This window comes from Macrosteles quadrilineatus, unplaced genomic scaffold (genome assembly GCF_028750875.1).
Source record: "Macrosteles quadrilineatus isolate MER2022 unplaced genomic scaffold, UCM_ALF_1.0 Scaffold_3__2_contigs__length_128488019, whole genome shotgun sequence".
NCBI lineage: Eukaryota > Metazoa > Arthropoda > Insecta > Hemiptera > Cicadellidae > Macrosteles > Macrosteles quadrilineatus.
This window is the reverse complement of record NW_026542596.1, coordinates 10,899,272-10,924,375: the sequence shown is the minus strand read 5'-3', so window position 1 is coordinate 10,924,375 and position 25,104 is coordinate 10,899,272. Positions and strand designations below refer to the sequence as shown.

General features: G+C 33.7%; 1 protein-coding gene across 1 annotated transcript in view; it reads right to left on the bottom strand.

Annotated features, from left to right (window-relative positions):
* Positions 1-25,104, bottom strand: part of LOC128988567 (kinesin-like protein KIF13A) — a 103,879-nt gene that overhangs the window by 51,976 nt on the left and 26,799 nt on the right. The window contains exons 2-10 of the mRNA XM_054409958.1: positions 21,883-22,046; positions 10,684-10,838; positions 9,059-9,172; positions 7,483-7,730; positions 6,879-6,996; positions 4,995-5,083; positions 4,137-4,275; positions 2,298-2,315; positions 388-478 (exon numbers count right to left, since the gene is read on the bottom strand). Of these exons, the coding sequence (XP_054265933.1) occupies positions 388-478; positions 2,298-2,315; positions 4,137-4,275; positions 4,995-5,083; positions 6,879-6,996; positions 7,483-7,730; positions 9,059-9,172; positions 10,684-10,838; positions 21,883-22,046 (1,136 nt within the window). The remainder of the gene's footprint in view (positions 1-387; positions 479-2,297; positions 2,316-4,136; positions 4,276-4,994; positions 5,084-6,878; positions 6,997-7,482; positions 7,731-9,058; positions 9,173-10,683; positions 10,839-21,882; positions 22,047-25,104) is intronic.

Genomic DNA, 25,104 nt, shown 5'->3' with positions numbered 1-25,104 from the left:
TAAAAATTACCAATCACATCACTCAATACTAACGTATTGAAATTAATATTGTTTTTAAAGTCTGATTCCATACTTTGTTTGACTTTCATTTTACAGAAGGTCTACTACTAGTCTAATCTACTACCTGATCCAGAGACCTATTGATACATTATTGCAATTTTAATGTTAATAATAACAGTCAATGTTTTTGTCCGTTGAAAAACAATAAATGCCTATTCAATACTTTGTCGGCTAGCATACACTTAGGTGAACATAAAATAGGTCTCAACCAAGAAATCTTGTATCTTTTTTGTTGCAAAGGAACATTTCTCTACAAAGTTAACCTTACAACATTCATTGCAGACTAAATGTGTCACAAGCAAATAACTGACATATTTCTTAACTCACCAGTTTTTATTAGTTTCTCTTCCCACGTTGTTGACATTTCTTTTACTAGCTTTTCACTTTCAGATAATTTTTCTCGAAGATCCGTAAAGAACTGTAAAATACAGCTGGATATTAGTTAGTTTCTAATTAAGAAAGTTGGTCACATCTTCAAATAAAAAAAAACACATAGCCCTAGTGCCACAGCGCCTGAAAGCCAAACTTTTGTTTTTAGAGGTCTCATATTTACCGGGTGAGCTAAAAACAAAAGCATTACCTACTAGCATGTCGAGCAAGCCTACCAAAAAACTATATTAGATCAAGTTAGTGGTAAGTATCTACTCGTACTGTAACAAGTAGATGTGTAAAAGGCAGACTTCTTTTGTAAAACTTTAAAAAGTTGGCACTGTGTTAACTAGTCCCAGGTTACTCTACCCTATAATCACTAATATTTTACAAAATAGCTAGTTATAATTACTAACAGTTAATGTAACATCAAACATGCAAACATAAAAAAGCCTCTAAACAGCAAGAGTGCTATTATCTTATAACAAAGGGAAAAGTTATTTTTAAATTTATGGATTAAGAAAACTTAATTTCTCCTGAGGTCTATATTTTAATACAGATATATCACAGTCAAACCTTGATACAATAAATCTGAGGGGACCGACTACTACAAACTACAGGGAGAGCTTTAACAAAACACATATGAAAATATAAATTAATACCAGCTCAAAACATGTATGAGGGCTATCCAGAAAATAGATTATGTTTTTGTCTGTATCTGCTAGGGGCGGGCCTAGCGCGACCATCTTGGTGTTAGTTCGTTATGCAGCTCAGCCGGCATCTAGCCGTGCTAGTTAGAGGTTTCTGCTGTACTCCGTTGAATTACTGTGACAGTTAAAAATGTCTGTGTTAATGTAAAATGCCTCAAACTGTGAAGTGAGTGCAGTTATAAGGTTTTTGACTGCAAAAAACTGTGAACCGATAGAAATCTATCGGCAAGTTTGTGAAGTTTAAGTGGAAACCATTATTACTGAAGGTGGAGTTTGTCAGTGGGTCATAAAATTGCAAAATATGACCGAACTAACGTTCACGACGAAGGGCGAAGTGGAAGACCCAGCATTGTGACTGCCGAACTTGTTGAAAAAGTCTATGCCGATGAACGTAAAACTCTAAAGTTCACAATAACAGAACTCTCTCTGGGTTTTCCACAAATTTCACGAAGTTTGATGCACGAGATCATAACCGAAAAGCTTGGTTACCAAACTGTAACCAAAGAGTCCATTCATTTTTTTTTGCACTCACTTCACAGTTTGCAGCATTTTCAATTAACACAAACATTTGAACTGTCACAGTAACTCAACGGAGTACAGCAGAAACCTCTTACTAGCACGGCTAGATGGCGACTGAGCTCCATAACGAACTAACACCAAGATGGTTGTGCTAGCCCCGCCCCTAGCGGATACAGACAAAAACATAATTTACTTTCTGGATAGCCCGATAACAGAAAATATTATATCACCGAAGTTACAGTAAGATCCTTGCATTTATTATCTACTAACCTCTAATCACTGACAACCATCACTAAAAAAATAACTAAAAATGGGAGAAAAACTTTATAAAAGAAAAAAATTCATTAAAAACACAAACTTGGAAATGAATTTATCAAATGAGATGGTCAAGGAACCAGAAAAGGTGTTCTAAATTTGAGAACTTAGCACTCGACATATCAATTAGTTTGCCATGATGGAAAAACATTAATGATTAAGAAATGGTTTTAAGCCTACCAAAAGGCTAAAATTTCTACTGTTATCGTTTTTGGATAATATCAAGTAATTTTTTATATCAATGTTTGACTGTGTATCCAACATATTCATCAACAAAAATAATTTAAGTTATTTACACAACACAAACAGATAATTATCACTTACAGAGATTTGTTGTGATGCCTGGCAATAGAGATGCGTTTAAAAGAAAAAAGTTATTAACTTTGGAATTGGTACGAAGTTAGCCTTACGTAATTACAATCAATATATACTTAAGATAATCTGGGTTGTAACTGAACTATTGAATTTACTAAATAGATTGATAGTACTTGTTCAGGACCTCTCCAGAACTCTAAACAAAATCTAGCTGAAAATCAAACTTGCTAATAGTAAGTCACAAGTATGTAGTAATTTAGTTAGTGCAATCATTTTAATTCTAAAAGGAAAAGGGGATATCGTGATAGAGCTATATGAACGTTAAATCAAAATAAATATTGAATGATACTAACACTAAGTGACAAAATCAAAACACTAAAGTTGTTCTCTACACTATTGTGATTTCCTTGGTATAAAAAAAATACTAACCAAATTACTAAAATGTGACTAATATGTTCTAATATGTGACTACTATTTATGCACTATAGTGGGTTTTAAATTGCCCTGTTTAAACCATTCTTGAATTTTAATACTAAAATTATTGTGTTATTATTATGTTTACACTTATAAGTATTTAAACAGATTTGATCTACAACAGTTTAAAAAAAAAAAACCGTTTCAGATTAATTCTCAGAATTGAAAATATTCACTAAAAGTATTGTTTACTTAGTTAACAGCATTGTTTTACTTAACAACACGAGTAACGGACCAATGAGGTTCAAGGAGATAGAAAAGAAGTAAAATTTTAATGAACTTCAACTAATCAGCTGTTATGACCAATTAATTTGTTAATGATTGGTGCAATTAGTGTTCGGTACAATGATTCGTCGCATCACTCTCAGTTGCAATGAGAGGTTATAAACGAAAACATAACCTCTCTTAGATGTTATGAGTAGTAATTGTTAGTAATTAAAAAAACTATTGTAGGTAAAGTAGTGTAGGCCTACACAACTCGCATAAATAGTTTTAACAACATTCGTAAAAATTTTTAAGGCACTTTCTAGTACCTTAAATTTCTACTTGTGTCGTTAACGCTATCGTTGTGAAAACAACTATTAAGGTTTATTCTTAAAAGGCATTTAACAATCTTCAGTCCTCTCTACTATTTATCTTGACAGGAAAATTAGAATTAAAAATGCTGAAAGCGTTAGTTTATTGCACAAAACGTATGTTATTTAAAAGTAATTTAATCCAAATATAATCATCATTAAAGGGTTTGTTTTAACATTTTTAAATGGTTAAAGCATAACAATAAATAGTTATTTTTTAAATATTTGAAACTTCAACTGTGTACCTATGAGCAAATTTTATTTTCCCAGGTATGCAACATAATAATTATTCATTATCCATGAAAAATATGTTAAAAAACACCTAAATCAGCTATATAGATTTTCTTTAAGTTAGTGTATAATAAACCTAAATTAGGATACAATCAAGCCTGTTGGAAGTTGGGATATGATTGAATTAATTGGGTTAATCATTAAAATTCTTATCTATACTGTTATGTATACAAAAATAAATTACTAACTAAAAATAGTAATTACGAGTATCAAAAAAACATCTATGAATTAAAACATTACTTGGCATCGTTCTTTATGTTGAATATTATTGTCTTCCGTATGAGAACATGTCTCCTTTGGCCCTGGGCCTTAAAACACTGGCCAGTTCCCCGGTAGATGAAGGAAGACAGGGTCCATAATACAAAGTATAGTTTTTTTTGTTTTTTTTTTTTCACATTTGTATAGAAAAAGGTTCTACTGTATGAACTTGCAAGATATTAAAACAAATATAATAAATCCCATTGATACAAAAGAGAGTTTTTTCAACCAATCCATAAGCTATACTCACAGGTGTCGCTCCACCAGTGGCCATTTTCAACATCTCCTTGAGTGCTTCCACTTCCTGTTTGAGTTCTCTGATCTTACGTGCATTGGGGTCCTCGTTGACTACTGCGTGGTTCACTATTCGCTTTGCTCTATCTGCATACCTGTGGCAAAGAATGTTGTGGACACTTAGTAAAAAGTAACTTAAAAGAAAGACTCGAGGTTTCCAGAGAAATCAGGTTCAATAATCTTAATAATCTAAAATAAACCAAAACTGTTTTGAAATGGAGACATAATTAGAGTGCTGTATCAGTCAGGCTTATTTTAATTAAGTGCAAGATGGCCAGTTTGAGCTAAGGTATGGAAAGTGTTGAGAATTACCCAACAAAAAAGATATAATTGTAATTAACTGTTCAGAGTCTTCACTCAAACTTCAGAATGCACTTTAGAATTGTTCATAATCATATTGATCTTTGCATACTTTTATGTGATGTTGATACGAGTCAACATATAAAAGGTCTCTTATTTCTTGAGTTGCAACATTGAAAATATTGGATATTTTAACCTCTGCTCAAGACATTTGAGGTAACATTGATAAATGAAGTCTGCAAGATGAAATCTTACTTCAATAAACTATCATCTAGTGCCACAAATGAGGCTTTTGTTTTAACATATTCAAGTGCTTTATTTTAAGGTTTAACCTAGAAATTTAGGACTCTATTCAAGTTTGTTACAGTTGACATTAGAGTCATAGCCCATTCGGAATGTAATGGGTTTCACAGTTGAGTGCTATACTACAGCAGTGTGCTGTACGAGTATGTATTTCATCTATTACTCTGTACTTCAAACTCACTGAAAATTCACAGAAAAAAAAATTTAATACCTCAAAGTAGACAATGTCTCCTCGTAGTTGTCTGCTGCTGGTGACAATGTTGCCACCATTACAGTCTTGCTATTGCCTCCCAAGTTGTCCTACAACACAACACTGTTATCACAGCATGCACTACACAGCATACCAATAATCCATAGGTGTACTGTTTTCAAATAAACATTGAATAAAATTAACATTAACTCAGAGTAGTTAAATTTGGATTATTCGGTTAACAACATTTTATTTAACCACCAAAATCGTTGGATAAAAACGTAGATTGAACAGTGTTAAAAGATATCAAAACTTTTTAATAAAGATAAAGGGGATGCAAAACCGAGATTTTGGATAGATGTTGGCGAGGTCAACAACCTAAGTGAAGTGGAGGCATAAGTAAGGTAACATAACAAAAACTTAACCTTTAAATTGGAAAGACTATTCAAAGTTACATGTTAAAAACAAGTATTAATGCTCCTTTCACACCATACGGTTTTTTCCATACAACTAACAACCGTACGGGCAAATTTTGTTAGTAGCGTAAAGAAGAGCATGAGAGCTTTCACTCTCACAGTAGTTATGGTGACAGCAAAAAACTGTCACTTGCAGCCGTCTACTGTCACTGAACCGAACGGTTGGCGCGCCACCAGTGGCAGATGTAGTTAAACACAGGCTTTCACACTGCACGGTTTATAATCAAACGGGATCCCACCAGCCAGTGCGAATAGAACAGCTGTTACAATGTTTATCCTTTACAATATGACCTCTCAATTGAACACTGTTTATGTTAATTGTGATTTTGTAAACACACATATATACTAGAGGTGTGCGGATAGTGAAATTTCAGTTCCGCTTGGATTCGGGATGGATAGTTAAGGCTCGATTCGGATCGGATTGGATAATTAGAGGTTCGGATTCGGATATTTTCGGATTCGGATAGTTTGACGTTCAAGTTCTTAATAAATAAATATTAAGTTTGAAGCTATAATTTTTACTTGTATATACATAAACTACAATATAAATTGTAAACTATTCACTATTGTGAAGTCATTGATCTTGGTTCAGTTATAAAAACTGATGTTCAAATTCACAGTTCACTCAAAAGAATACCGTACCTTATATCTTGATGCAAACCATTTATATGGCAAGGCTGTGTCTCAGTGTATACCTTATATTTTGGTAAAACAATTTATAAGGTAAGGCTATGTCTCTCAGTGTATACCTTATATCTTCATGCAAACAATTTATATGGAAAGGCCATGTCTCAGTGTTGGTATATTGATACAAATAATGTATATGGCAAGGCCATGTCTCAGTGTTTGTATCTTGATGCAAAGAATTTATATGGCAAGGCCATGTATCAGTGTTTGTAACTCTATGGAAAGAATTTATATGGCAAGGCCATGTCTCAGTGTTTGTATCTTGATGCAAAGAATTTATATGGCAAGGCCATGTCTCAGTGTTTGTATCTTGATGCAAAGAATTTATATGGCAAGGCAATGTCTCAGTGGCCTAATAGTCGTCATATAAGTCTAAAACTTAAAAGAAAACATAGTCTATCTGAAAAATTTGGATATATAACGGATAGGGTCGGATATCAAATTCGGGCTTTTTTTTATATCAACACACCTCTAATATATAGCCTATATATCCCTGTTCAGTCGGAAATTTCGTAATGGGAAAGAAACAACATAAAATCATACTTATTTCAATGGATGGGGGAAACTGCAAGTGTAAAAGGAGCGTTAGTCCTAAAGGCTACACAATTTTTTTTTTTATTTTCTGGTTTTCATTGCAGATTGAAAATACCACTCACTAAAATCTCTAATACAGAGTCATCAAATAGCAATAGACTATAAGCTATTACAACACTAACCTAACCATATGTTAAACAAAACTTACTTTTAACAGCCATGTGAGAACAGAATCCCTGTAAGGAACAAACTTGTCTCTGTTCTTGTTTGTAGTGGTGCTTTGGTCTGCCAGCTTAGATATTACAAGTCCCAGTGTAGTCAGTGATCTAGAAAATGGGAAAAACAAAGTTTAATTTGAAATCCAACATTACAACAACAAACAACCTTTTTCTCAAAGACAGATCATAAGATTCATTTAAGATTTTGATTTAAATATTTATATCCATATTCAACTTTTCGGTTTATGATTAAACAAAGTAAAGCAAAGTAAAGTAAGCAAGTTAAAGTAAGTAAGTTTTATGGTGATTAATAGTGATTACTTAAACAGTGTAATAGTTCTCCTTACAAACAAACCAATTTATGTATTTTACATATTAGGCCTATACAAAACAGGGGTTGCTAAGGTTTACAAAAGGTTTTATGTTAAGCAAAACTCCTCTGGCTGATAAAGAATCTAGGAAATAATGTCTGATCACTGATTTTATTCCAAGTAATAATAAAAATGACAACTATTTTGATTAGCTTTACTGCTGTACTCAAACATTTAAACCTAGTTCAACATAGTCTAATCAACAAAATGTTTGACCACTTACTTGTTGATGTTGGAGCCCTCTTTGAGTCGGTCACCGATCGCCCCTGTCTTCACTGCTCTCTCACTCCCAGCCAGGTCCACCAGTGAGATGCGACTGACCTTTTCCCCCTCCACCCCACTGGCCGGGTCCAGCAGTGTCTGGGTCAACACCACGCTGAACACAGCGTGTGACCGCGATGACTCACTGTTCATGTTGGTGGCAGCCACCGTCCGTGACTTGTTGCCTTCAGTCATCAAGTTGTCTATGTCCTGGAGACCACATTGAGTTAATGGGGTTTGTCATTAAGAAACATAATCAATATTCTCAAAAGGCGATTAGAGTTGGTCATGCAATCCGTCTGCATGATTAGTTCTACTTGTAACTAGAGAGAAAATTTGAATATGTTGGTATTGCGGCCTCGGGATGGATGAAAAGTGTTGAGAGTTGCTGTGACCTTGAAAAATGTTCATAATTTAACCGTGACCAGGGAAAATGTTCATGGCTTTCTGTGACAGGGTAAGATGTATTCGATTTCGCTGCGACTGCAGACTAAAATCAGGTTTTTGAAACTCTTGCATGGTACCCAATTTTTTTCATTTACAACACATTCACGTTTTATTTCAAAATATCCCGGAATTTCTGGTTTCTGGCCACCTTGATAAACCTATAAGCTAAGAGATCTCCTCTCAATTCATCTCTATCACTATCCCCCCATTTCCCTGATCTCCCCATTTGAGACGGTTACATAGCATTAATAATTTGTTGGATTTTGTCAGACACAGTAAAAACTTTGGATGATATAAATTTTGACACAACAAAACAGTAGTATAATAATGAAATATTTACTTATGTATGTTTAACGACAAGTCCAAACCTTTTCTTTGTTTCTGTCTACCTTAGACTTGTTACAAAATTCTGTTTAATTCAATATAGATAAAATTTGTACAGTTTATTTTTCAGGATCGAGCCCTTTAATTTTCAGATTTGTTTCTAAAAATACCCTAACTGATTCTTAATTTTAAGATGAATTTAATAAAAGTTATTATATTAGCCTAAACAAAATGTATGTTACAAAGCTAACACTAGATACCGGTGTTCAAATAAAGAGATATCTAATAAAAAAGTCTAGATGGTAAAAAAACCTTTTAAATGGACTGATTGCGAAACTATTATCCAATAAAGTAGGAATCAAAACAATAGAAAGAAAAGAAAATAAGTTTACTATTACCATCACAATGGTCGAAGTGCACCCGAGAGTAATATAATGAGTAAAATATGTCAGTATAGGACCAACCCAGTGTTGAATATAAATGACATGATACCTGCATGAATATTTACAACCACCACCAAACACTGCAATGCTTAATAGATCATCACAAGATCTAAACTGGATAATATCACAATGACTAAACTCAGCAGCAATTATGGACCGTGATTCTCGAGAGACTTTGTACTTTTTTTGTGTTTAAGAAAATGTTACGGTTTAGGAATATTTCACCAACAAAATTGTTTTCTCGGTGTAATTTGTTAACAAGAAATACTTGTAGTCATGGTTGAGTTGAAAGGGTTGTCCTGTACAATGTGCTGTACAACGTACCTGGAAGGAGGTGACAGCCAGCTGTGAGAGGCCGTCCACGTAAGGTCCCAGCACTTTGTGTTCTCTCACTTTTAGACTCTGCTTGTTGGCGTTGGGGTCTAACAAGTCATGCACCTGAAAATAAACAACTGTTTGCAATTCATGCTCCAAAGTGGTATCTAAACCTCCTATTGGTTCAACAAAGAATCACCATTCCTTTGTTTCTATTTGTTATAACTTAACATATTTTACATCTTTCCAAATATCTGTTTTTGGAAGAAGAGCAACTTTATTTGGAGATGTGAAGATGTAAGAGACTCAGCACACCTGAGACAGGAGCTAACTAATCTACAAATATGGTGACGAAACTCCCCCTGCTCAATTTTTGAAAACGGCATACACGATAAACTAATACAGACGCACGAAAATTCTCCCCATACACTGTAATTCAGCGCTAGCAGATGACAAATGTAACGTTAAGTTACCAAAAAAAATCTCTAACTGAATAAGGACAAAGTAGTTCCAAATATTCCTTAAGTAGTATTTTTTAAATATCCATCTTGTCTGTCGATTTCATTTGGTTAGGGAGGTGGTTGAATAGTTTCCTACCCATATACAAAGGAGCTTTCTCGTAAATATCAAATCTATGGATAGGGAACTGAAGAGTGTTTCTATGTCGCGTGTTATATGGATGTTGATGATTTTTGATGAGAATGACGTCTCAAGTGTTTTTTTAACAAATATACATAGTCGATATATATACATAGCATAAATTGTTAATAGTTTCAACTGTACAAAAAGAGGACGACAAGAAGTACGAGGTGCTTCAGTAAACTTCCTTTAACAAACAAACGTTTTTTTTTTACCCATATCACCAAATACATAAAATATAAACAAAGTATACATTATTTTACTGGGCCAATTCTACACGATGAATCAAGTGATACAGAATAAAAAAGAAAAAAAAATATAGGTTTTAATTTAAAATGACAGGATGTAAAAAACTAATCATTTCATAATTTAATTCATAAAATAACTGTTTTAAAATTCATATTTGATACGACAGAATATAATTTGTAACTGATTAATCGTCCAAAAGTTAATTATTACTGACCAATTCCAAGTTTGAATTGTCATGTTATTAAATAGATTAAAATGTTTTTTTCTGTAAGAGCTGACGTCTTAAAAAGTGGTTTAAAACAGTGGAGCCCCTCTTGTTTCTGAGTCAGCTGTCAAAGCTTTCCCACAGCTGAAAAGAACTGGGTCAACGCCTAAACCAAGAGCTGTCTTCAAAACAGTTAACTCTTGAAATAATTACACTCTCTTGAAATTGTTGGTGAATAAATAAACAGTTACCCTTCACGAGAAGAATTTTATAAGAATGTAACTGAATATAAAAATATTGCAAAATTTGTCAATAAATGTTGTTCCATCACATGCTTTGAGTTTAATTGCCTTAGAAAATTTTATCTGTTTGAATAATTTCAAATTTGAGGTGAAGTCAAGCATGTTAGATTGATTTTCACGAATGATGCAAAGAGAGGACAGGAATAATTGGAGAAAAAGCCAGGAAACAAGTTGTGAATGATACTTTTCATCTTAAGACTGTTAGAGGAATGTGAAAATAAAATGTAATTTTCACCTACCTTTTCGTTGTATATTTCCATGTAGCTGACCTCCACTTTATATGTGAGTTCTTGACTCTGCTGTCTGGCAATGATGTCAAACAAGGAATCACACAACCTGGGGATGATACCCTTCTGCTCTTGACTGCCCATCATGGTGAATGACTTGCCTGACCCTGCAACACCAACCATTCTATCAGTGAACTATTTCTAAACAATACTTACAGGTTGTCTAATATTTTACTGTCAACATTAAGACAATATTTTTATTGGTTTAGGCCAGGTTTCCTAGCTGCCAAATTTTGGTTGCCAAATACGCCTGCTTTTTTCATCACCAACTCAACACACAGGGATCAGGTGCAGGATTTTCCTAGCTGCCGGGTTTGGCACTGTATCCCGCAGCAGACGTCCAGCACCCAGCAGCGACATAGACTTACTTCCCGCCTATTTTTGACAGTTTGTTATGCAGAGGTGAATTGTATCGGTTCTCAATTATGACAGTAACTTTGTATTAACAACTCCAGTTGCTTTAATAATTAAAGTTCAATTATTTAAAGTTCTAAAGCATACAATTATTAAATAAATGACACCAAAACAATTTTAAATCAGTTTTTTTTGTTTGGCAATATAAAAGTGAACTAAAATTTTCTTTGTCTGAGATTCAAAATTATAGATATAGTTGGGGGACATAATTTGTATTTGGATAATTGCACGTCTACATTTCAAGACGGCCTTGAAAAGGAAGAAACTGAGGACATAAGATTCCTAAAAACTGATGTGTAAAACTACTCTGCAATTAAATATCCCAGTTCTAAGATTCCCTTGCTCAAAAACGCAGGCAGTACAAAACTATCATGATATTCACAATCCTAAAGCTGAATTCAGCAACTAAAAAAGCCGCCTTTAACACATCAAACATTATATTTACATTATAACAATTGTGCTTACCCTTTTAAATGTTTTCACCCTTTGATTCCTAAATGCTGATATTTTTGCCATCAAGAATAGCATAACCAAACCTGCACTTACAAATGTCTATGCGAGCCTAGCTGAATAAAACAGTTGACAGCTGTTCTTGACATAAACTATAAAATGGGAGTCAGGGTTTGAACTGCTAAGCAGGTCTAATCAATAACAGAGCAGTCTAAGACATGGTCTCCTTAGCTAGGCATGCATTTCGAGTTCACCAGTAAGAGTATGCTTTGTGGGATTTGCACACTTAAAATAAACAGTGGACAAGACGGGTGGAAGTTGATGCAATGGTTGGATTCAAATTTCAGGCATCTACTTTTTACTTGACTTAGCTGTTTGTGTGCACCAACAACTCTTTTGAAAACTTTTTAAATTTGGGGATAAACAGGATAAAATAAGCTCACATCGATTAGTAAATCGATTAATCCCTAGAGCTTAAATAAGTAAGGGTTACAATTTATTCAACCCACATAAGTATAAGCTACTACAGTTATGGTAGAGCAAAATTTGAATCAAGATTTTAACTCGAGGAAGTTACACAAAAGACACAAAGCATTTTGTGTTGCAGATATCTTTGCGAGAGTGGGAGTCACTCATCTTTCAAGAGCCTCTTTGTGTATCTCTCTCTCTCTCCATCTCTTCCACCCTCTACCTCACACATTAGTCTTACGAGTGATCGTAAATGGCAGCAAAATGTTCTTCCCAAATAATGTATGTACTGTATATGATACATCTTTTAAACACTCTATGTTTTTGACACTTAAATGTTCTTATTATTTATTGTACTTAATAGTTTTTTTTTGTCAATAATTTCAGGGAAGTTAAAATGAAACAATTATGTGGTTCATAAAAAAAAACTTTTTCTTGTAAACTAAATATAGTCTGTTACCAGAAGTCTATCCTGTAGCATGTTACTGAACTCAGAGCAAGGATGATTGTTTATTATGCTTTGTCTGGGTCAAACATGTTGTATGGGAATAGAGTTTAGGGGCAGCTGTTCGATTGCCAAAACCATTTTCAAAATTCTAAAAAGAACCTTAGAATTGTGAAATGTTTAAAATCTAGACAATCCTGCAATTTATTATTCAGAGAATTAAAAATATTAATCCTCCCATCAATTTATATCCTGCAAAAATCTTATATATTAAAAAACTTCTGCAAAACTAATGACAACTAGCCTGCCATACTACTGGACCGAATTGCACGCGGGTTGTACCAAAAGAAAGGTTATTGGTCCTATATGCGCAGGCTTCAATTTTATTTTTAAAATATATATGTTGATTGGGTCAAAAATGGTAATTCAACTTTTCTTATGGAATTTTAACATGGGGCCAAAAAATTACGACAGCCACCCTGACCATACTTCTGGACCGATTTACACACGGGTTTTACCAAAAGAAAGGTTATCGGTCCTATATATGCAGGTTTAGTTTGTATTTTGAAAATATTTAAGTTAATTGGGTAAAAAATGCAATTTCAACTTTTCTTATGGAGATTTAACATGGGGCTAATTCTATATATTAATGGACAAGCATGTTTATTGAAAACCTTTTTTCTCAGCTCCTGTGCATCACAGGGAAAATTTACGCATACTGCTAGAAATATGTTTGCCTGTAGATGTGCAGAATCCCTTTATAAATTAAAATACTCTAAAAAAACACAAAAATCAATTTAAATTTTAAAAAAAATTTACATGGGCCTTATATGGGTTGCCATTTTGGTACGAACTAACAACAAAATATAAACAGAAAATAAAAACAAATGGAAGAAATTTCAACCACATGTTTTTTTTACAGCGTGGAGTGAAAATAGAGAAGTTTACACAATACATACTTTTGGTCGAGTTTTCGACCACAGGGCGAACTCTAGTAACAGACTAAATATATTTTCCTAATATAGGCATGTAGCCTATCAATACCAACTTCCTATTGTTAATATGTATGGCACGAACTGTGCACCTAAGTTAATGAAGATTATCAGAACAAAAGGAAACAGAGGGATACCAAGCTTTGACCACAACTTCTGTGGCTTTGTAACTCCCAACTTTACCTCACAACTCAAACAACATATTAATTCAGTTAAATACTGTACACTTTTCAACATGTTTTTTACTCATTTATTTTTTTAAATGATAACAACTCTTTACCAAACCATATATCTTCAAATATGATGTAATTAAAAAATGTAAGCGTGAATATGCAAGAAGTTTACAGTTGACAAACACAAAATACAAAACCTTTAACTAATAAAATGTTATGTATTTCTCAGTGTCACTGTTTTACGAGTTGTTGACAACTCTACTTGGGGCCCATAAAGTAACACAACTTTTATATCAAACTAATTTAATAGGTATTGTAATATCATAAAACTATCTTCATCACAACTCAAGACAAACTGAATCCAAACATAAATAAACAACAATAAAAATAAAAACAAAAACATATGTTAATTAACATGTGAACATTACCAACATGAGTGATGTTACAGTTCATTATTGGAAAACTAAATGATAGGAATTGACTAATTGATGTAAATATCTTCATAAAGAATTTCAACGTACCTAAAATCTTCTTTTGTAAAATACAAGAGAGATCTTCTGTTGGTCTGTCTCTTTGTCCGTGGACACTGTCCCTTTACATTTAATCATTTTCCATCACATTAGGCTAGCGCCCCTCCTATTACTTCCCCCTCCCACAAAACCATCACCACCATGTAGTTGATTACTTTGGAAGCTAGACTTAAGAAAATATCATATTAACCAGGGTATTCATGAAACAACAGTGGGGCTTTGAAAAGTGGAGACCTGTAAAATTGTGTCAAGAGAAAAATCAAGCAATTCATATACTCCTGCCATCTGGTATTCTCAACAGTTTTGATTATGAATCTATTTTGATTGTTATAACTAATTTATTATTTATATTATTTTTTAAACTCAACTAATAATATTCTCAAACTGGTAGATTAGATGATATTACATTAGTAAAACCCAGACTTAACCCAAAAAAAAATATTCTGGCAGAACTTTAAACCATACTAGAGGGCGTCCCGTGGTCGAAATCTCGACCAAAAATATGTATTGTGTAAACTTTTCTACTTCCATTCCACGCTGTAAATAAAACGTGTATTTGGAATGTCTTTAATTTGTTTAGATTTTCTGTTTATATTTCGTCATCAGCACCCGTGGCAACCCATAAGGCCCATATTATTTTTTTATTATTTTAAATTCTTTTTTTTCTGCTTGTGTTTTAGCCTATTATATTTCATAAAGGGATTCTGCACGTCTACAGGTAAATGTCTTTCTAACAGTATGCATAGATTTTCCCTGTGATACACACAAACTGAGAAAAAATGTTTACAAGAAACATGCTTGCCTATTACTATATAGAATTATTTATTTTCAATAGAAAAATTTATTTGCCTTTTCTGAAATAAGTAATTAGATACACAGTCTCCACAGTTAAAGGGAAATGTTGGGGACACCAAAACAGACTAGAATGAATGTCAGCAATGAACATATGGTGGTGTCATTAAACATTAAAGTTTATTAATTTTGTAAAACAATCATTATTAGACCATTCAACAAAGAAAGTATAAATAGGTATTTTCATTTACCAATATTAAATAATCAACCCCTTCTATTATTTGTTAAACACCCTCCATTTCTTTATACTTTAACCTATTAAACATAGTTACCGTACTTATTTGTTATTTACTAGGTATGATAAAATGTTATAAAACCCAGTTTTTCTCAGATTTTTTAAAAATTTTCCTTTTCTCAGACCAATAAATAATAAGTAATAAATAAACAATGAACACGAGAAATAATCTCAATTACAAAGAAAAGATTTAAACCCACAATATAATTCCTTAAGTCCCCCATGACATGACTTGATTTAATAAGTAGCCTATGGTTCAATAACTGGAACATTGATCCTATAATTGCCAGAACAGAAATAGAAACCAATATGTCATTGCCCAATACACTTGGACATATTTTATGACCTTCTATCTTTGTTTGTCTGATGTTTGACATCTTTGACAAACATCAGAAAAGGCTTTACCTTTCACACTTTACTTCTTTGTGAGGGGTGGCGGAATTGTACCCCCCTGGAATTGTACCCCCTGTCACGATCACCGACCAAACCGGCTGGAATTGTACCCCCTCATAAGACTTTGATATTGTTATGCACGAGTGGTTTGATTAAATCCACCAGCATCTAAAAAAAAACAGTATGGACCAGAATTGTACCCCCTCCCAGTTCAAACTTGCGCTTATTTGGCAATTGTACAGGGTGGAATGTACCCCCCGGGAATTGTGACCCCTTGTCAGTGTAGTCTTCCTTCTAGGACCGGAATTGTACCCCCTCATGTGCGCAGAAAATGAACGGCCCGGAATTGTACCCCCCCCCCCCCCCATTTGACTCAGACCTCTTCAAACACTAAAATTGAAATGGACGTGATAGCAATTCCTATACGATATGTAATTTTTATTTTGAGCTGAAATAAATTTAATCCAATGTAGGCATATGTCGTCTGTCGTATCTGTTAGTCCCTTGTGCTTTAAGATACTGTCCATCAGATCGCCATAAAACTTGGGGGGGGGGGGGTTCAGGAATTCAATAGTATGATTATACAGTCCATACATTGCCTAAAATAAACCAGGCAAAATATGAAATAGAGCTCATTATATACACTGTTTTAGGACTTTTTATCCTTGTTTGGCAATAATGTATCTAATCTAAAAAATATATTCTGGTATAAAAACCGCAATATGTTTGTTGGTGTTACGAATATGCAGTTTTAAAGTCAGATTCAAATGCAAGATTTAGGGAATTCCACGGTAATTTCAGACATTACTAACCATAATAGGATTGCGAAATAATTTTTTCCCACAGTTACCTGACAAAGAGGACTTTCTTGTACTGATTATAACACGCCAAGTAGATAATTTATGCATTTACTTAAAAAAACGTGTACTTTTATTAGGCACGTTGGCAACACTTAAATATACTGCGACTACGATCAGCTGATTCAGTGTTTCCCATTTCGTTCAACGCTTGGGTTTAAGCATAACATAAATCTTATTGTTTAGTGTTTCAAAGCCTAATTATTTCTATGCTTTATAGTAACTGTAGGAAAAATATGATGTGTAACGCGAGTGCAAAGTGCCCCTTCGCACACTAGTTACACAAATAACTATTGCCATATAGATTTTAATCATACAACTATCAGACAGTATTTGATTACATTACATGTCCGTGAACCGCAAAAGAAATTATGTAAAGCGAGAAATGAAAACAAATATATTTTTAAACAGATTTTTAGGATTTACTCTAACAAGATAAGGAACCTGTATTTATGTTAAACAAATAAGTGAAACAAACAAACTTAAAGTTAAAGATAATATTTAAAATATGTCCTAGTTATCGTGAAAACTATTAAAAAATAAATAAATATTTGTATAGTGTAGCAAATGTGATATGAAATAAACTATCCATTCATTCAACTGAAAGATTTTCGGTGTTACATTAGTGACATATTCCAAACAGAGTAATTCAAAAAATCATATATCTCTAAAATAAAAAAATAAGATTTGCCTTTTGTAGAAGGAAAATAAATAAATAGGAATCCAAAAGATTTTGTATTACAAAAATGTTCTCTTATAATAATAAATAACAGTTTTCCTGCACCTAACAGGACAATCTTTCACAATTATATTTCCTTAAAACAATCACTATTTTCTGTTCAGGCTTTAAAATCGCACCAACTATGCCTCTTTAAAAGGCATTCGCTGCTACTTAATTTTAATTATACCACTTAAGTTGATTGAAAGACTATTGAAAATGTTACTTGCAGGGGGTGTACAATTCCAGCCCATACACCAACCTATCCAAACAGCTACCTGTCCTACAGTGGGTGTCCTAGCTGGGGTTTGTCCTACAGCTACCTGTCCAAGAGTGGGGTACAATTCCAGGGGGTACAATTCCACGTCCCGTACACATTTGGATTTCTGGCTGGGGTACAATTCCAGGAGGGTAAAATTCCACCAGTACATAAATAATGATGTTGGCAAGGGTTACAATTCTGGGGATACAATTCAAGGGGGGTGCAAATCCGGGCCGTACATCTATTGCTCTTTTTAATGTCTAATATAATTATCCGGTACACTGAACACTTGCCCACACTAAATAGATTACATTCCATTAAAATCAAAATACACGGGGTGGAATTGTACCCCCTATCTAATAACATCATAATTACGACACCTATCTAGGCGTGACGTCATAATTACGACGACGATCGGTGGGGGGTACAATTCCGGCGACCCCTTTGTGAGACTATGTCCTTAAATAAATTGAAACATGTCAACAAAAAGTAATTGGGTTTATATGTTTTGGATTTTTGAAATACGTCAAAGTTAGATTTACCTCATAAACTATTGGTGACCTGATAAAAAAGGTGTGTTCACCATGGTTTGAATTTTAAACAAACAAAAATTACTAAGGCTAGTTGGTTTAGAAATCAAGACTTTATTTTTTGAAAATCTTTCTAGAAACACATGTCCATAAACGCTAAAAACTACTGTACTAAACCAAGCGTAGTACTCGGGTTTCAGCACTCAGCCTGTTTGTTTGCGTTATATGCTCACGTACATTGTTGACAATTTGGTTACTTTATTCTAAAACACTTTGGATGGCCTTTGGGACTTAAAGATTTTTAACTACTCCAGGTTTTTAGTGGTTAGCTAAGAAGCATTATGGTAGACTATTATGGTAGTATTAGGTTAACCAAAGTCTCATAACTCTGCTTAAAGTTTTAATATTTTTAGTCAATTAGCATTGAATTCTATAAATTCTGAGGATTTTTTTTAGGAAAACCTTTGACTAAAATAGATGTCTATGAGATCAACTTTTCATATAGGCTAAATGGTGTGTTGTAATTTGTTAGTATGTTTATTTCAAAAAACCTATACTAATAGGTGAATACCAAGATTTAGTAGGCCTACAGCTTAAACATTTTTTTAAAGATTTCTCATGCTTTTGGATCAGCCAAATATTAATTTGATGTGTTTAGGTCCTGTAATGCTTGCAAGCGTTAAAGTCTCATATTGATTTCTTGTTATTTTATATAGACTATATGGAACGATATATTTGTAAACTAGGGTGTATTGCTTTCCATTCGGTAAGTGCCAGTGCACACATTATAACTTGCCCTAAAGTAGTATGTTTTCTGTGCCCTAAGATAGAAAACACTTAGTGAACATCAACACACCTAAACGTAACCAGACATGAAGACACACGTCCAAACATGCATTGCAATTAACAATGATATCTGAATAAATAAATTAGGATTTTGATCAAATTATTTGTACAGTGAGTGACACAGTAGATAACCACCTAATCTCAGCTCTACCAGAGGAAGTTTTTGGCTAATGCTTGTAATTATCCATGAGTAAAACTTAGGTATAGACAAGAGTGGAAGTTTGGCTGATAAAGTATGATGGAGAGGAAGGTTAGTTATCAACTCTCGAGAGAGTTCTGGCCTTCAACATGATTAGGCTCTGACCTGACAATACCTTCAACTTCAATCCCATACAAATTACAAAAAACAGCAGGGGGAAAATGAAACTATTACATATGAGAATTAAATATAATATGTTATATGTAAAATGTTAATTGAAAGAGATTTTAAGTGTGTTAAAACTATGAAAACTCAGAATTCCTAAACAATAGACTGTGAGTATAACTACATACTATAATTATTAAATGGTAAAAACAATGAATAATGAGATGACTCTGTACTTAGGTATCTGGAGTGGGCTCAAACAATCTGGTGTGTTAGCTAACTGGTTCCAATTTTCCAACAATGAATAGGCCTACTTATTTCCATTTACTTATACTATCATCCTTAGAAATTGACTGAAGACAATAAGGTAGTATAGGTTAGGTAACGGTCATAGCTAACACTTCTTTTTTATATGTTATTTTACTGACATGATAAAAAAAAAGCTCACTATTAAGACTACTAGATATAAATCAAATTTGAATTTTTTAAAACTACTACTTCTCTTCTTGTATTAAAAGCAAAGAAGCATATTAAAAACATACATGTGTGTGTGTGTCCGTTAGCACGATAACTCAAGCAAAAATGATCCGATTTTGATGAAATTTGGTATGAACATGTAAATCTATATTTATTCAAACGAAATCACAAACCAGCATGATTGGACTATGGGAATGGGGGTTTATGGGGGGTTTTATGGTGTAAAAATAGGGTTTTCCCATTTTTGCCTCTAAAAACACAAAATTTCACAATTTCTTTCCAAACCATTTTGTAGAACTTAAAAAAAACATAATTTAGTATATTGAAGCGTTATTGTGCGCCTAATGAAAACGGAGAAAATTCCAAAAAATTTTAAATTTACAAATCCATGTTATTCTTAGGATAAGTCAACTGTTGTAGTTTGCTTGTTTATGAACATATTTTGAGATCATATTTGGGAAACACATTAATTTCTTACTAATCTATTTACATTTTACAATGAAAAACACTTTTTTACCCTCCCTGTTGCAGCAAACAAAATATGTGTTATATTTATGACAGGTTAAGTGTAAGAAAGGGCCATGTGGCCCTAACTTTTGCCTGTATAAATAAATAATATTTCATTTCATTTCAAACCTAAGTACTCGTTTAACTAATTCTATTTAAATAGGGAATAAATGTAATATTTTTTACTGTAAATCCAATCAGGCAGATAGAAATTTGCTTAGTCTTCAGGATTGCTGCGGCGGGGGTATTGTATAAATGGGCCAGTAATCATCCATTAACACTGACCAATTTGTGGGCAAAATCCTGACGAAATTCCCTTGCTCCCTTGGGGTCATCTTGATTTGTTACTCACATTTTCTACAAATTGGGCCCATCTCTTTAAATAGAACTTTATGATTTTGGCAAAAGAAGCACTGTTTCAAACATTATCCAGTGATCACGCTAATGTTTAATTAGGGAAAATACAGGGTGAATTACAATAGAAAAAAACTTAGCGTGTTAAATGCACACGACTGATCTATTATGAAACTAGCACACTGGTGAAACTGTTATATAAAAACTGCACTAGCCTATATTGGTAACATTCTATTTTCAGCAGCCAACATGCAACACTGGTGAGTGTTTTTCATTCATCGCATGACAAATGGACGTTGTAGCAGACTGGTGAAAATCAATATCATCATGGAAACCTAACGCGGTGTTGTAAAACACTATAGATACAATAATAAAACATTAACATACGATATAGTTAAAGGTATAAAAAAATGATGAGCCCCATTTGATGGATGCTTTCACAGGTTGAGAGATAGGGTATGGGATGAAGAAAAAACTAAATACTGAAAGGTACCATGATAGTTGATTGTGTTAGCGCTTTCCAACAGAGAAACAACCAATTATAAATAATTTGTGCCAAAACAAGATGCGAAAAATTCAAATTGTTTCAGAGATATTTGAGAATAAATATTTATTAATAATGGGCATTCTAGATGGATTGATGAACCAGACCAAGATTTTAACAGAACCAATGTCTTCACTGAAAATTTTTAATACCTGTTGCAGTAAATTTTGTCTTTTAAACATCCCAAGAAAACGATTTCCTTAAAAGCTTAAAATTCTCTTCGCCTCTGATGCAATAAAACCTTAACCCTTTGTATTTACTGTACTTTTGATAAGGTTCTTGGTGCTTGCTCAATTAACTACCTTTGTTAATTGAATATTTTACTGACCAAGTTAAAACAAAGAACTAGATGAGTAAGGATGGGAAAGAACTAACAAGTATCCAAGACTAAAACAAACTGTTTTACTTTAATTTCTCTTTAAGTTGTTTCTTCTTTCTTTATTAGTCCCTGCATTTAAATAGTACCTATGTTATTTGTTTATTTTAAGTAGTAGTTTGATGTGAGAAATATGGTAAACCAGTTTGTACTGAGAAACGTTGACTGATTGATTGACCAGACTTTGCTAGTTTGAGATAACTTTCTTGTACCACCCGCTTGTCTATGTGACCTGATATAATATTTTTAAGGCCCTGGAGGAGAATATGATTATTGCTTGATAGGAGCCCAAAAATTTGGCCATCCCCTACATACACGAGTCAGAGCAGCAACAGAAAATGTTGTATATACATTAAGGGGCAGTTAAGGTATAACAATCTAATGTGTTACAACAACTATTGAATACTACTAGTGCTGGGCTCACCTGTCTGGCCGTAAGCGAATATACAGGCATTGTAACCCTGGAAGGCATTGTCCAGGATGTCCCGACCCAGACAGTCAAACACTGTCTCCTGGCTGGCGAACTGTGGTACTCCAGGCTCTGCTGAGTTGAAGCAGTGGTCAAACGCAAACGTCTTGGGCTCCGACCTACAACAAACAGTCTTGTTACACTACAGATAGTGCTGAAACGCTTAACCTGTTAGTACATCATGAAACATTTAAGCCAGTAAGGTAGGCTTCCACATTGGGATAATAGTATAGAATGTTGACTCTTCTGTGTCTGGAAATGACAGGGAAGCAGAAATGGCTAAAATACTGTCCTAAGTTATGGATGCATTAGGCAACAATTATGCTAAGCTACCCTGAAAATCAAGATCCAAACATTTTATTTCTTTCCCTAATAATAAATTGTGGTACCTGGGATTTAACTCAATTTATTACAGTACTTTCAAACTGGTAATAGCATTCAATTTTCAACAGGTCAAACATTAAATTTTTACATTAAAAGTACAAACAGATTACACCTTATGCTTTAGGGAACGGACCCTACAGTACTGTTTAATGAAAAAGAGAACTTTTGATGGGCTACACTTTTTAAGGTAGAGTTTGCAACGTTATTTTCTACCAGTAATATATACCAATGATATGTATTTCAATACCAAGGTCGCTCTACTCCTATCAAAACATTTTTGCTGCACCCTCGTATGTAATCCCTATTCATATCAAATCAAATCAAATCATTTATTATCATGGACAATTACATGCATTGACATTGTTAGTGGAGCAGAACATAAAATTGCAATGTTCATTGTCTAAATAATCAGAGGAAACTTGGGTATGAGTCTGTTGTACAAATTCCTTTTAACTACAGGGTTAACAATCACAATAGACTATAAACAATTAACAAAGTTGAAGAAAACAAAAATAGACTATATAGAAATAATTAACAGATTTAGATACAAAGTTACAGACTTATCACAGGTTGTTCCAGGAACTCTTCAATACTGTAAAAAGGATTTCTTAAGAGCCAGTCACTGAATTAAAAAAAAAAAAAATACTTTTTGTGGATAATTCAAGAGGAAGTATAATTGCTTAAATATTTATGTAAATTACTAGTGTCCTCAGAACCATAGGTTTCACTATAATGGTTCATAAAATATAAAACCGTGCCGATACTTGTTAACACTTTATATAACAAATAAGCCATAAACCAATACAATCTAAGTGTTAATACCAGTAGGTAGATATTAAAGTTTTAACATGTGAAAACCATCGACATTAGCAAAATTAAAGATTAAATCTCGAAGCCACGTAGACAACCACCAGTTACCTATACATAGTAAAAAGCAATATTATTTTACCTAATAACACAGTCATTGACACCACCAATGCATTTCCCAAACTACAAAGCACGGCACGGGCGTGACGCGGGTATAGACTAGAGCGGACTGGAAGGCGTCTACATTTGTGAGGAGACGGTAACACGGCGAGCCTGACACAGATCCTAGCGTGCAACCAACAACTAACTACTGTATCCAACACTCTGAATACAAGATTGGAAACTGTCATTCATTGTGCCATTTTGAAAAAGCAAGGGAATCTGCACCAAACAATTTAACCAATACAACTAACATTAAACCAGTACTTCCAACAAAAAAAGAAGTAATTTAATTTATCACAAACTACATAGATAGTAATAAGTCAACAAAATATCAACAAATTATCAATTAGTTTTTGAATCATAGCGGTTGTTGTAGTTCCGGACGAAATAATACGTAAATTAACTTGTTGAGGTCTAATAACTATTTACGAAAATAATCAAAACAAAACACTATTACGTAATTTACGACCGTTGTTTATTTAAATCATCTATATATATAAAGCTCAAATACCACTGACTCATTCAATTAATTCATTCACTCACTCATCACGAAATCTCAGAAACCATAAGACCTAGGAACCTGAAACTTGGCAGGTATCTTCCGTTTGGGTAGTAGACGCTCACTAAGAAAGGATTTTACCCTCCGACCTCTGGGCTCCGCCCCAGTGGCTCTGGAGTTTCCCATGTTGACCTTATGAGTACTCATATTTAAATGGAATTAATGAATCTTAACAGCTGTTACAATTAAACAAGTTGGTCCTGTTCTATGATGTTCAATATCATTAAAGTTACAAGGATTGCCAACAGGGTGCAGCACTATTATTTCTTTTACATTTATGACAACAGCTAATTTGCAACCAAAAGGTGAGGGAGCGTAGCGAAAGAAACTTCAACCCTGGAGGCGAGTGAGCGTAGCGAACGAGCTAACCTGAAGGCAAGTGAGCGCAGCGAACGAGCTCCAACCTAAAGGTGAGTGAGCGTAGCGAACGAGCTCCAACCTAAAGGTGAGTGAGTGTAGCGAACGAACTTCAACCAGGACGTGATTGAGCCATGCGAACGAGATCATCTTGAAAATTAAGAAGTTAAACGGGGCAAAGCCCGCGGGTTACAGCTAGTTCAAATATATTTGCAATAGAAATAAGTATTTACATTTTATTGACAATATTAATTCCCACTCGATAATGTTCAGATCAATAATAATAAAATAACCCACAGATACCACAAAATCGTAGTAGGGAAATGGATGTTCATATTTTACTGCAAGTCTGCAGTACTGTGGTTAACCTTTATTTCACCACTAACCACTGCAGCACAACACTAAATAACTTCCCCTTTGGGCTATAGACTCTTAGAAAAATGGTTTCATTTTACTCCTTGACTTTCACGTTTATAGCTTTCAAATTGCTTAAAGTGGCTTAAATAGCCATTATTAGAAAATTGTAGCTTATGTGTTTTAACGCTTGTGTAACTAAAATAATAATCGAATTTTCTTTCTTTTTTTAAATTAAAATCTAACAATACCTTAACTATGGAAATCGTGCTGTGAATAACCAACTCAATATTTCGAACTTAATGTTAACGTTTAACCTGTAAAATGTGAAAATCTAGTAAGTATGAGTATTGTCGTTTTTTGTTGGATGTTCGTTCCTTGTTGAAAAGAAGCCGAAATAGGACCAAGCTGTTACGGGATACATTGTATATAATAGGAGACTGTGACTGTAGATACACCATAAAACGAAAACTATTATTAACTTACAGTTAAATTTGACTTCCATATAAATATAACAAATCAACTATCATATCAAACCACACTGGAACCAAGAA